General features: G+C 38.7%; 1 protein-coding gene across 1 annotated transcript; it reads left to right on the forward strand.

Moving 5' to 3' along the window:
* The first annotated feature begins 6,340 nt into the window (after positions 1-6,340).
* SPIC (Spi-C transcription factor) lies at positions 6,341-12,973 on the forward strand. The gene is made up of 4 exons (XM_074144219.1): positions 6,341-6,446; positions 7,961-8,073; positions 9,011-9,119; positions 12,546-12,973. Exons 1-4 carry the CDS (start codon positions 6,341-6,343, stop codon positions 12,971-12,973), a joined length of 756 nt encoding a protein of 251 aa, XP_074000320.1.
* The last annotated feature ends 768 nt before the right edge of the window (positions 12,974-13,741 follow it).

Genomic DNA, 13,741 nt, shown 5'->3' on the forward strand with positions numbered 1-13,741 from the left:
ATAAGGTAGCCAAAGAACTAAAACAAATCAGGAAGCCAGGGTAGAAAGTGCAACATTAGTGCTGGCACAGCAAGTTTCCCTGTACTGTACGGAAAATAATACTTGTGTCAACTATGAGGCATAACCTCTGTACAAATCATCAGCGATCCTTTGGCTTTGGTGACTCTTTACCAACTTCTGCTAGCTAATGAACCAATACTACAATTCCACCAATTACAATAAAAGTTCGTATTTTGCATTGCAGAGAGTTTGCCATTTGGAGAATGACTCGTAAGGCAAGTGAAGAGTTTAAACTTATGATATATCCTCGTCTTCTGGTATTTGAATAAATGATTGTGTTTATTGAAATGCATAGACTGAAGTCTCCCAACACAAATGAAATCGTTAGACCCGGTTTCATCATCTGATTTGCATATATGATGCCATAATTGTGTTTTTGGTTCTTATGTTCCCTTTCAGTTTTTTTTTCTGTATGTATTCTACACTAAATTATCTGACCAAAAATCATTGCTCAATACACTTTAGTGTAGTACTTTGACTGGTACTAAGCAGCATTTATTTCCTTTTTGTGTTTGTTTGGTGTTTTGGTTTTGGGGGTTTTTTTGGTTTTTTGCTTTTGTTTTTGTTTTTTTTTAAAGAGAGTTTTCATTGTATTCTGGGTCTAGAAATGTGAATTCAGGCAATTTCTGAGCCCGATAATTTGAAGTTCAGATTGCAGACTGATTCACTCTGAAACACGCTTGGATTATCACTGCACTCTACGTGTGAAAGAAGAGAGCTCTCTGTGTTTTGATCCCTGTTCTTGCTGTGTTTAGAAAAGGCTGCACCCTTGCTGCAAGAAACTTCCCAGTGTCTTTTGAACCTTGAATGGAGTGGACCAGGAGGACAAAATGGCAGAGAATTGAAAGTTCACTGGTCAACATGGTTAGACTCAGGAGGTGAGCACAAGTGAACACATGTAAACTCTCAACCCGTCCACTTTCAGGGAGATGGCATCTCTGGTTGTGTAATTATTGTGAACCTATACCCATGAGGATTCATGACTAAGATTTCTACGGAGCTGCATGGCCAGAGGAGAGGTGGCAAAGGGGTCTGCCAAAGGGCCAGAACAGAAGCTCTCTGTGGCTGTCACATTCACCAACTTCTGATTTCTGGAGATTGTTGAGTTGGTAGTCAGTCTGTTCTGCATGGGCAAATGACTCTTTGGAACAGAACAATTTCTGCAACCAGTTTTGGGGCTTTTTTTCTGTGAAGTGCTTTCTATCATCAGTAGTCTGTGTTATTCGGGCAGTTACAAGTCATCTGACATTCAAAAAAAAAATCTGAGAGCTACACATGCCTGGTGAGAAAACTTGCCAGTTCAAGTTTTACATTCTTTTAGGAAGGGAGAGACTGTTTTTTATTCTACATTTGAACAATGCTTCGCACAAGAGTCTTTATGCTTTCTCAAGCCCTCCAACAAGTGCTATAATACATTATTTAGTTCTGTCTTTTATTCAAAGTGAGGTGAAAATGCTTCTTCTGTGCCGTTACCATGAAGAAGCTTTAAGTGCCAAGCAAGGATGAAAGAAAGTTCTGAAACTTAAAATATCATTCTGTTGTTGGAAATTTATTTTTAAAACATGGAGGAAGGAGAAGAGCTTGATGTTGGGGTTTCTAACTGATACTCAAATTTTGATATCAGGCATTCATTAATTAATGAGTTAATGTTTGAGACATTAAAATGTGAATAGTAAGTTCTCTTTCCCAGGCTTGTCTCTGGAATCCATCTTCCCATGCAATGCAAAGATCAAAGCAGGCTTTCTTCTGTAGTAACATTTCTTGGTAGAGGCCAACGTGCTGCCTGCCTTGACTGTACTGTGATTTGTTGAGGAGTGAGCAGTCAGTGTTTGCTGATGCTCAGTCCTGAGCTATGCCTTACTGTGCCTCTTTCAGACTCTTACAGACTCCCCTTGGAGGTAGCCTGAGACCTTGCTTTGAGCTTGTGATGGACCAAAGATGCAAGGTACAAATGGGTTATGGAGTTTAGATCTACCCTGTTGAGACAGCATCTGCTCTTGTTTTTATGCTGTGTGTTTGTGTTATGCATGACACTTTCCCATTTCCTCTGAAAACAAACCTTTTGCTGGCCTCCCTTGTGGTGTAGCCTCTTATTTGAAATGAGAACATTCTCATCGAGCAATTTGATTTAGGAAGATTGATTGTTTTAATGGTGTTAAAAGCATTAGCTTTAATCTTTCAACCTTCACCCTCTTTTACTACTGGGGTGTGTTGGTCCCAGCCAGCAGCCACACACCCATACAGCTGCTCACTCACTTTGAGAATTTAACTTAATTTATTGCCGTAATATATTTAGTTGCCAATTTGGATATTGGGAAGCAAAGAAGACAAACATTAAAACATCTTTCCTTCCCCTTTCCCATGCTCAACTGCACTCCAGACACATCTCCTCCCTCTTGTTATCTCCCCAGGTTACACTCAGTCCCTTCAGTGAGGTGATGGGTGGCACTGAGGACCGAGGTCAGGACGCAGTGGTTTGTCTCTGCCTCTCCTTTTTTTTCACCCTTTTATTCTGCTGCTGTTCCTTCTTACCGGTTTCCTCTGCTCCATGTGGGCCTTCCATGGGCCACAGTCCCTTTTGGGGTGTGCCTGCTCAGTCATGGAACACCTCCAACTCCTCTGACTATGTTGTCCCTTCATTCCCGTCTTTCTCTCCTTGTCCCCTCTGGTGTTCCCTCCCAGGTTTGTCTCCTCACCTTTGGCATTTTCTGCCCTTTCCCCAGTATGTTTTCACAGAGGCACCACACATGTAGCTGATGAGCTCCGCTTTGGTACGTGACAGGATTGTTACAGAGCCAACTGGAATTAGCTGTGACCAGCACAGGACAGCCCTAATCTCCTCCACAGGGGCCACCCCTGCAGTTACATGGCCAGGGTAAGCGAGGAGCACAGGAGGACAGAACAGTAACTGCCCAGCTTCAGGGAGAGATGTAGGAGTGGACAGGTCAGATTACATCACCAGAGAGCCTGGTGATGTAATGATTAGTATCATTTATCATTTATTGGAAGGAACTTAGGAGGGATCTTGCAACTCATTCATAGTTTTAAGTCCAGTACATACTTCTGCTACCAGAAAGAACTGAACCATGAAAACTATGCTTTTCCATGTTGCAAAGTAAAGTTAACTGCATGTGGAAAGGAAGTCAATTACGTAATCATATTTTGGCCTGAAATTCAGTGCTGAGTCACATTTTGATGTTTTAAGAACACAGTTGCTGATCAATTTTCCTTTATAAACCCAAGTCACACCATAGAAGTGCTACAAAATGGAACCTGTAGTTAAAAAAACCACATACATGTATTAATGTATTTCACTAGAAAAAATATATATTATGAAACTTGGTGGTGCAAATTTTGGAAAGGCAGCTTACATCTGAAACCAGCAGATAATGGTTGATGCTAATGTTGGCTTCAAATCACTTCCACTCAGCATTCATAGTTCTAATTCTTGAGTCTGGTTATTGGTTGAGGGAGTTTAGATAAATATTGTAAGAGAGAATTACTATTTTACAGAAGTTTCATGGTAAATGCTGAGGAGATTTTGTAAAATGTGCCTCTGAAAGACTTGGATGCAAAGAGCTATGGCTCAGGAAAGATTATGTCAGCAATAGGAAGTTTTCAACTAAAAAACATAGAATTCTCATCCTCTAGGATGCAACATCATGGCTTGTAGCTGCTCAGAAAGCATGTGGCAAATCAGGAGTTACTTCTTGTCTGAATCTGTCCTGGACGCTTTAGTAAATGCTTTAGAGCTGGGCCTAGGCTACAAACAGAGTTCTGAAATTCCCTGAAACTCTTATTTTGGGGTATAGTTTGCTCTGCTTCTTACACTGAGCTAAGCAGGAGGTTCAGATAAAACCTCAAGGTCCACTGCAGTGTATATGGGACAGATGAGGGATGTAGGTTTGCGCCCTAGACATACCATACCAGTGACAGATTTGTTAGGATGTGCCATAGCCAAAAAGAATCTCTCCCAGTGCTTAGAATCTGCATGTCTTGGACAATACTTAAAACATTTCATTTTCTATTATATCAGTAAAAAAACACCCTTCTTCAGTGCAGAATGAAGGGCCATGCTAGCAGTGTACTATACCTTTACTCTCAAAAAAATCCCTAGCCAAAACACTTCCCTAAAATCAGCTATTTAATGCAGCCCCTTTGCCAGCCCATTGCTGTGGGAACTCACTCTTTCATTTATTTATGAAACCAGACAGATTCTTGTGTTGCGTGTGGAGTTGAAATTCTAGGTAAGTGTCCAGACTTTTTTTAAAAACTTACTGAAGGCGTGACTTTTTCTTTTTTGGTATGAATTCAGCTGTGTAAATGATATGACCATTCAACAGTACTTTGCCGATACTTGTACATTTTTGGGCTTTGAAAGGCATCAGCAGTGACTGCAGATGTTCTGTCCAGGTTACCAAGTATCAGTTTGGAGTTTGAGTTAGACAAAAACAATTTAAGGAAAGTGAATTACTTAAAATTAGGGGAACACTATGTGAGGATCTTTACAAAGGAGATTTGTGTCTTTAATTTCTATGGCTCTATACCCCATGGTCACCATTGCAGCTAAAGGATTAATATGGCTCATTCTAGTTTTAGAATAAAATTAGATCAGTTTATCGAACTACGTGCTGAACTGAAGTCAAAGAGAAAAATCCTCGAGTTCAGTGAGGTTAATTTACTGAATCACCAGGATTTCAACATATACACTTGGTCATCAAGACTTTAAAAAATTTCTACAAATTTTGACAGTACTTTAGAACAAACTTATAAATTACTTAATTGATTCATAATTACCAGGTTAGAATATTCATGGTGAGTCTTGGATAAAATTATTTCTTGTTTATGGTTTTGTTTATGTATCTTATCTTTTATTTGCATTTTAAAACATCACACAGATACCAATTTTGCATCTTCTGAACTCACTGAAAAAAATTTCCAGTATTTTCAGTAGATTATAGTCAAACTTTAATGAGTAAAATACTGGTGAATGCATTCTTATTATTACTATTATTAGAATTTTGAAATAATAGTGTAAATAAGAACAGAGGAAAAAAAAAAACTGCTAGACAACAAAAACCTGACTGTTATAATCTGTAACAAATAAAAAAGAAATACTAAAGAATTGTTTACTCACAATTAGTCTGAGAGTTTATGTATATTCATATACAGCCATATGCTAGTCTTCAATATGGAAAAAAACCCAAGTTTATTTCAACCATGTCTGAAAACCAAAAGGACTTAAACACTTGCATTTGTTCAGGTCAGTATTTCCTTTGGGAAATTAGTAGTTGTGCTAAGACTGGCAGCAATAACACATTTTCACTTCATAATATCTTTTAAAAATGTGTTTACAATGATGTGGATAGTAATCTAAAAGTTACAGTCTTAATGAAACTTGAAACTTTAGTAACAAAAAGTAGTATGAAATACAAAACCCCAAAATACAATGTTACAATTATTTAATTTAATTAAAATGCCACTTTCTAATCCTAAATTACTTGTATCTGTGTTATTAAATATATTTTATTCCATCACTGGAAATAATGTGGAGTTATTTAATTTCATTAATTGTATTTATGCTGAGAGAATTAGTGTTTATTTTGAAATATACAATTTAAAAATGTTGTTTATTTTAAACAGGATTCAAGTTTTGATATCTAAATAATGGTAAGTCTAGAATGCCTTTATTCTCTTTCATTATGAGCGTTTCAAATATATTACAGAAAACTATTAGGCAAACTCAGATTTAGGGGGATGTTTTTAGCCTTTTCAAACAAGTTCTAAAATGACAATAAGCAGTTTTCTGGAAATCCACATTTGGTTTCCTATACTTTCATATAGTGTAGCATTTTCCATAACTACTTCATAACTTGTGCATAATATTTTTTGTCATGTCACTGTTATTGAATGATAACTTTGGCTTCATAAATCATGCTACACAAGTGATACGTATGTCTGTATTACATACTATAAAACACTTCAATAGCAGTAACACCCTTTATGTAAACTTCTGCTGCAAATTAAGGAAATGAACCTTGAAACATTTGCAAAAGTGAGTAACGTTACCCATGTGAGTTGTCCCACTGACCTCAAAGAGACTTCTCAAAGGAGTGAGAACTTTCTCATAATAGTAAATGATTATGGTAATGCTTCAGTGCCTGCAAAATACATATTCCAGGAGGATGTATATTCTACATAACCGTTGTATTTATTTGGGATTTTCCAACTGACAAGGTGGAAAGAACCAGCCTGGTCTTTTCTGGCTCCTGACAGAAAAATGTTCTTGCAGAGTTTTCCTGACCAAGACATACTGGGCCAGGCTTTTGAAGATGCACTAGAAGTACTGCAGCAGCACTCCGACAGAGAAATGCCATATCCTCCAGGTAAAAAAGCCCATTATTCCATTTCATTCACCACTTTGTATTTTTACAGGAAAGTATATCTTAAAGCACATAGATGGGGGAGTAATTTCCCAGAGGTGGTTTAATGGACAGCAGAGGGGTACATTGGGAGGATGGAAAGGGGGAAGAATATTTGGTGGGTTTCCGCCCCTCCATTAGCACTGCCCAGTGTGGCATGCATCTCCCGTGTCACAGCACAGGGAAGCTGTTGGACAGTCCCCCTCCAGCTTCCCCCTCAGTACTAGCCTAGGTGCATTGAGCTCAGGTTTCCTGTAACCAGATGATAAATGACCATACTGCAACAGCCATTTTCCACTTTTAATGTTTTAATTGAAATTTAAATTTTAAATATTTTGATGCAGAAATGATAGTTTAAGTCTGGATAATTAATAGAAAGGTGGATTTTTTTGGCTTCAAGAGTTTTCGACTTTACAAAATTTAAAATACAGGCAAGCTGTAAATTGTCCCAGTTCAGGCAAAGTTTCAGAAATTAAATTACTATAAAATTTACAATCTGGTTTTGGTGTTTTTACATTGTAAATTGAAATAGTAGGAAAGGAAAATAGGAGACTATATCACAAACCCTCTTATTCCGGAACAAAATACCTACTGTCTTCTATGTGGAATGCATTTCATAAGAGGAAGTTTATTTACATACTATCTATTATATGCTGAAATGTAAATAAGACCAGTTGGGCCATATCTTCAGCTGTTAATAAATTTTTGGCTCCACTGCATTGATAATTTACATATGCTGAAAGACCCATTATATATAATTTCTTGCAATACTCTTGGCTGTTCCTGTTGTTAGGAGCAATGGAGAGAGTTTTAAACACTTGCAACTCAGTGTTTAGTACGTGCCACAGCTGCATCCACATTTCCACTTGCAATAGATGTACCCTCAAAAATCTTCTTCTGACCACCTGCAGTGCGTAGTTTATTCCAAGTGCCTCAGTCCAGTGTTCTTCTCTGCTTCTTTTAAACCTCCTAAGGTCTTGGGTTCCTTCTGTGTCCTTTCAGAAACTGTGGATGCTCCTGTGCTCCTTCACAACTGGGAACTCTGACTCTCATTGCACTAACGGCCTGCAGAACTGTGTGACATTGCCTTTTTCTTTCTAATGCATGTATTATGGTAGTCTGTAATTACCCCATCCATTATGTTTGGTGGTCTATTTGGCCCTCCTTTTTCTATTAATCAAACTATTTTCATGACACTATGAAATATCTGACATATTATCTTAACAAATATTGCTTTTCATCATGAAGGCAAAAAAACCAGCCTAAGGGTGTGATTAGCAGTAACACTACAGATGATGTTGGATAACCTACTGATATGAAATATCGTGGCTCTAGAGAATTTATTATCTATAAGGCAGCCATAGCACAAATGCTTTTTGACAGACACAGCAGCATGTTAGGCTGTTTGCTGCTGTGGGTTTTTTCCTTCTTATCTCCCTTTACTCACTCAGTTTTTCCTCCATTCTCCTAATTCTCAGGTTATAAAAATTGCCTGTCTGTGATCAACCACCACCACCACCTCCGAGCAAGTCCCAGCTACTCTGCAGCACCATCTACAGAGGAACAAGGGTATAGCTGGAGAAATGTAGTTGTAAGTGAACAGAATACTAATAGCGAGAGTCAGACATAAATGGAAAACTGGCTGCCCATTTTCTGTGATTTTTAAGTCAAATCATTATGCTGCCTCTAACAGAAATTCTGACTGGCCAGGCATGATTCAGATGAAACTGCTTTGGGAAATATTTGCAAAACATGTTTAATAGTCTTTTTCTAGGATTCATCTTAGCTTCTTGCCTCTTGTGCTCCTCTGTGGCTCATCATGTAACATGATAACTAACAAACAAACCTACCTAGCAGAGCAGGAGAAAAGGCTTCTTTTACTTGGGAACAGGCAGAGAATGACTTCCAGCCTCTGCACAGCTTCTGCCACTGTGAGACAGCCTTTGATTTCTTCTCCAGCAGTTTGCTTTAAGAGCGCTGGGAAGACCAGCATTACCTGGACTCTGAGCTCAGCTTCAGCCTGCAGAGTCCATATTCTTTCTTAAAAACACTGGGAGTGTGGTCTTCAGGAGTGATCCAAAATAACTATTTCAGGGGAGATAATTTCAGGTAAATGGATTCCACAAAAGCCCATTTTCAACCAGCAGATTAGCGATAATGTGACACAGGAACTACAGAGTCTGTAGGGACCACTGTCCACATGGCCCTTGTCTTTTACTGACTCTGGAAATTAGTCCACTGTTCCTCCTCTGCTTCCAGCAGAAAGGTTGAAGGTCCAGAGTGAAGCAATTACTCTGTTTTCCCTCTTAATTTCTCCCCTGGTGGGCAGTCCTTCCCGCTGGCCATAAATTGGTGCTGCTTGTCACTGGTACAGTACACTGCATGCCTTTGTGGCTGAGAAAAGTCTTTCATGGGTCAGATGATGAAAGGTTACATTTCGAAGGCTTCAGGCAATTAATTACTACAAGATTCTTTTTCCTCGGTGAATATACTCAATTAGTAACTCTTCATTGTCTTAATTCTTGAAGAGCAGTGCATCGGATTTTTACACAGATGAGACTGTCTACCATACGCTGCAGAATACTCCAGAAAGCCAAGTGATGCACGCTGCTGCTGGCCAGCCAAAAGCAGGGAAAGGTGTGTAGAAAGAGCATGTCTTGATATGTACATTATATTACTTTAAAAAATCTCAGCAAATCTTGCTTTCTCTTTTACCTATTTTTTTTACTTAACATGAAAAAATAAGTTAACATTTAATAGTAATTAGAATACAACTGCTACTGTTCAATTCCAATCTGCTAAATCTCATAAGATAAGATAAATCTGTTATCAACTTATTTGGTCCTCTTGTTTACTACCTGGAAAAGCAAACCAGAGATGTGCTTTGTTCCAAATCACCTGGGATTAAAATCTGATGCAGAGAAGTAAATCTAGCTATCAATAACATCTTTATCCACTTTAATAACTTATTTTATTTCATGTGGTCCAACAAGAAGTGGTTTGCTTGAAGGTTTTTCACAAACATTAATATTTTTGCATCTGATTTTGCACCTTTCTTTGTTTACTTTTCAAATTACCTCTTAGCTTTTGTCACTTCCAGTCTGCATTTTTATAGCTAGTTTTGTGCTCCTTTTGGTTAACTTTACTTGAGTGGATATCTATTTTGCAAAGAATAGATCAGGTGACATTGATCGGTAAAATATTTCATTTGTTTATTGTATTAATTCTTTGGTTTTTGTTTGGGACTCAGCATCCTTTCTATGACTCTGCTAGATGAGATTTACACAGCTTCCACTCCGAGCTGTTGTATCACTTTTGACCGTCAGGTCTTTTTTGAGTAGCTTCCTGGGTTTGCTGCTTTTTGAAATCCCCTTCGCTCAGCTTGAACCACATGGTGTCAGGTTTTGGTATAATCTCTTCCCATTGATGCTGAGCACTGCGGTTTCTGTTGCTTAATAGCTACTACTACTACAAACTCTTTGGGATGATGGGAAGAGTAGCCTCTCCTTTTAAGTTCTGTACTTCTAGTACTTGAAATTAAACATTGCAAATGAAAACCTTTCAATCCAGAAATGTTGTTTTTCTAAGTCTTACCCAGTGTTACACTGAGGAATTTGACATGTCAGTATCTGAATTCACCTTCTGTAGTTACTGCTCTATTAAACTTAACTTACTATTTTGCGTTTCTTTTACATTATTGTCAATGTTTTTTTCCAGAAGGCCATACTGCATAAATCATCGAAATGACTGACTATTCTTATGGGAGTGGGTGGGGAGGTGGAGTGTCCTCTTAAGAGTTTCTTTGTGCCCATTGTGATATTCCTGCCAGAAACTGTGTTCTGGGGAGCTATTTCCACTATACCTAAATAAATTTAATCCTCTTGGCTTCTTATTGAGACACGAGAGGTTTTCTGTACATTAGCAAGTAGTGTGTCCCTATAGGAATAGATGAAACAATCAGTACTGAGGACCAAAGTCTGTGTTTAAACTGTTTCACAAGGGTTTATTTAGAGCAATCTGTCAGCTGGCTGCAAGTTCTAAAAGCTGCAATGACTTAGATATTCTTCTAGAGATCATCTTTGAGTTAGGTTCCCTCTGAAAGGAGTCCAGTTCATGAAGGTCAAGACCATTCCATGATCTGAACTAAAGCTCTGCAAGCGGAGACAATCTTGGAAATGCATCTGAATTAGACAGGCCCAGAGAGAATTAGGCTGCTTTAGGGAAATTCAGCAGAGAAATCTAATGCAGACGCTCTGAAACACCTTCTGAAGGACCCTGCTTCTCCCTAGTGATGACATAAGAAACCTGCAGTCACACTAGCCTGCTAGTTTAGGCTGATATTTAGATCCTGGTAATAAACACCACTAGTTTATGCAATTAAGTGCAGTACAAAGATCTGTGAACTAACCCCAGCTCAAACTGGTGCATCCACATTGTGTAGCACTTTGGAGATAACAGCTGAGCTCTAGAAACATAGCTGCATTAACACATAAGAGCAAATAAGCCCTCTCAGACCAAGACATCAGCTAGAGACGACGTGTCTAGAAATAAAAATTTGGGCAGAAAATGACAGCTGAACTAAGAGGACAGACAGCATGAAATCAGATGCGGCTGCAGCCACGGATACACTATCATTTTCCAGCAGAGACTCAGTCCACAGTAGTCTGCGGATTTTCTCCTGATCTTGTTTATTCTACTATAGATTCATAGGTTTATAGGATAATTCGGGTTGAAGGGGACCTAAGAAGGTCACCTACTAAGAAGTGTTTACTGTGGCCAGGCAGTGTCCTTCACCAGTTTGTTTTTAAGCTCATGTTGCTAATTCTATATGTGTTTCTAGTAGAATATGTACTTCTAGTCACAGGCCAATTTTTATTTAGATAATGAAACTTTATTAATTTTTTTGGAAAGTACCTCTGATTTCAGGCTCTTCTTCTTCCTAGTCTGACTGTCACTTCTCTCCTCTTTCCTTACCACCAGATGCAGAATTACTGTCATCCCTAACAGATGTCTTGGCTTGACCTCAGTGTTCCTTAGCAACTGTCACTTTTCCCCTGTTCCTATTTTAAAATAGCCACACAAGACAAGACTTTATGAACTTTAGGTGCAGCTGCTTATTTCCACTTCGGTTAAAGTGGAAGCCGTTCTTCTGCATACACTCGCCTTTCTGCAAAATGTTCCTCTTTGTCTCATAATCTTCAATTCTTCCTCCTTACGGCAACTTCTTGCTCACCCTTGGCTTTGTGAAGGGAACTAGAAGTACTTCAGAGGGAGGGATCCACAAGACCTAAGTGAAACTAAATAAGCCTCACTAGTAAACTTAAGTTTGAGAGCTGAGCCTGTGGGGAGAAGCATTGAGTTAACTGACAAATATTGCAGTACTGAGCTTGCTTTATTCTACATGGGAATGCAAGTTGACACTTCTGCACATTTTTAGAAAACTACAGCACACCAGAAGGTCTAGCTCCTAGGCAAGGTTTATGGGTCAAATCTGGTTTGTTCTTCCTTCTCACTCACTCACCCTTTCTTATATAAGAGACTACCTTGCATCCCCAAAAGATTCCTGAAACAAACCTGACCAAATTGAGTCATCTCAAAAAATTTGAGGTTTGATTAAGCAGGGAAAACATTTATTCAGAAACATCCGGATTGGTTTTCTGGGACATCTTTCCTGCACTGTCTGAGGCTGTAATTTCCTGCAGTGGGTTCCTTGACCATGCACCTGCACAGCATGCGTCTAAAGACTGCTGAAAGTGGCTTCTGAGATCTACCACACAGTGAAGTCGCCAGATATTTGTCATGATCCCCAAATAACCTGCTTTTGAAACTCTAATGACCAAATCCCTTTCTGTCACCACAGATCTGTACGTTTCAGAACGATCGTCCCGTTTGCTGTTGCTGATGTTCCGTTGAATAGTTTATAATGATCTTTTAATTTGTGACTGGGTATTAGGTTTACCTGTGCTTTTGCCTGTAAGATCCTTTCCAGGAAAAAGACAACTGCTCATTTTTTAAAACAAGTTTGAATTCTGTTCTGACCTTTTGTACTTTATTTCTTCATAGGTAGAAAAAAACTTCGACTGTTTGAGTACCTCCACGAGTCTCTGTATGATCCAGCTATGGCAAACTGCATCCAATGGGTGGATAAGCCCAACGGTGTCTTCCAGTTTGTCTCCAAAAACAAGGAGAAACTTGCAGAGCTATGGGGAGAAAGAAAGGGAAACCGCAAGATCATGACATATCAGAAAATGGCCAGAGCACTGAGGAATTATGGAAGAACAGGTGAAATCATTAAAATTCGAAGGAAGCTGACATACCAGTTCAGTGCTGTTGTTTTGCAGAGACTTGCTCCATCTTACTTCTTGGGAAAAGAAACAGTTTATCATCCGTACATTCAGTCTAATCAAGAATACCAGTGTGCAGATGACTGGATCAGTTACAATAATTACATGTATAACAATGGTTATGCATTACAGCATACTAACAGCTAGAAATGTCTTTCATATAAACAGGCCTTTGTTAGCCGGTAATACTTTCCAGCACAGGAACTCTCCTCTGTACATAGCTTTTCCTTTAAGATATCATACACATGAAGAGGAGGGATTTAAAAATGAAGTTGATATTAATTATAAACGGTCATTGACTATTGAAGAAAACCAGCAGCTCTAGGGGACGTTCTATTCTCCATGACATTAATCAGAGGAATTACTTCAAATTCAAGCTGGTATATCCAAGATCAGGATCAAGACTTTTGTCTGTTTGTGGACACCAGAGATCCCATCCTGATAACACTCATTGGAAGTATTATGCATATCCCCAACATTTCCAATCAGAATTTAGCACATGTAGTCCCTATCAGTTGGGTGTACATGAATTAGAAAGGGAAGAGATTCACCAACTGCATGAAACTACTGTCTGCTTTTTCATCAATGTTCTTTATTAAGAGACATTTTCTGAGTGAATGCCTGGCTGAACAATAGAGTCCACATGAAGGTGCACCTGTTGGCCAAGTTGTTAATCCTTAATCACTTAAATTAACATATCTTAGCACAGATCCTGACATACGGTATTAGGATTGCCAGGTGCACATTTCATTGTTGGCAGCAGATTCACTGGGAAAGTGACCACACCATGAGAGGGTTAGTAAAGGATTATGCTTTTCATGAAGTTATTTACAGTTCTTCCGCCACTAATAAGAGAAGCTGTGCTTTCATCCAGCAGTTCTGTACTCACCTAACAAACATAGCTTTCTTATTAGT

Source organism: Numenius arquata, chromosome 2 (assembly GCF_964106895.1).
Source record: "Numenius arquata chromosome 2, bNumArq3.hap1.1, whole genome shotgun sequence".
In the NCBI taxonomy this organism is placed as follows: domain Eukaryota; kingdom Metazoa; phylum Chordata; class Aves; order Charadriiformes; family Scolopacidae; genus Numenius; species Numenius arquata.

Excerpts from the sequence above, each read along its gene's own strand:
- SPIC (XM_074144219.1), top strand. The coding sequence starts at position 6,341 with ATGTTCTTGCAGAGTTTTCCTGACCAAGACATACTGGGCCAGGCTTTT. Across the intron at positions 6,447-7,960 it reads AGAAATGCCATATCCTCCAG|GTTATAAAAATTGCCTGTCT; the intron begins GTAAAAAAGCCC and ends CCTAATTCTCAG. Across the intron at positions 8,074-9,010 it reads ATAGCTGGAGAAATGTAGTT|AGCAGTGCATCGGATTTTTA; the intron begins GTAAGTGAACAG and ends TAATTCTTGAAG.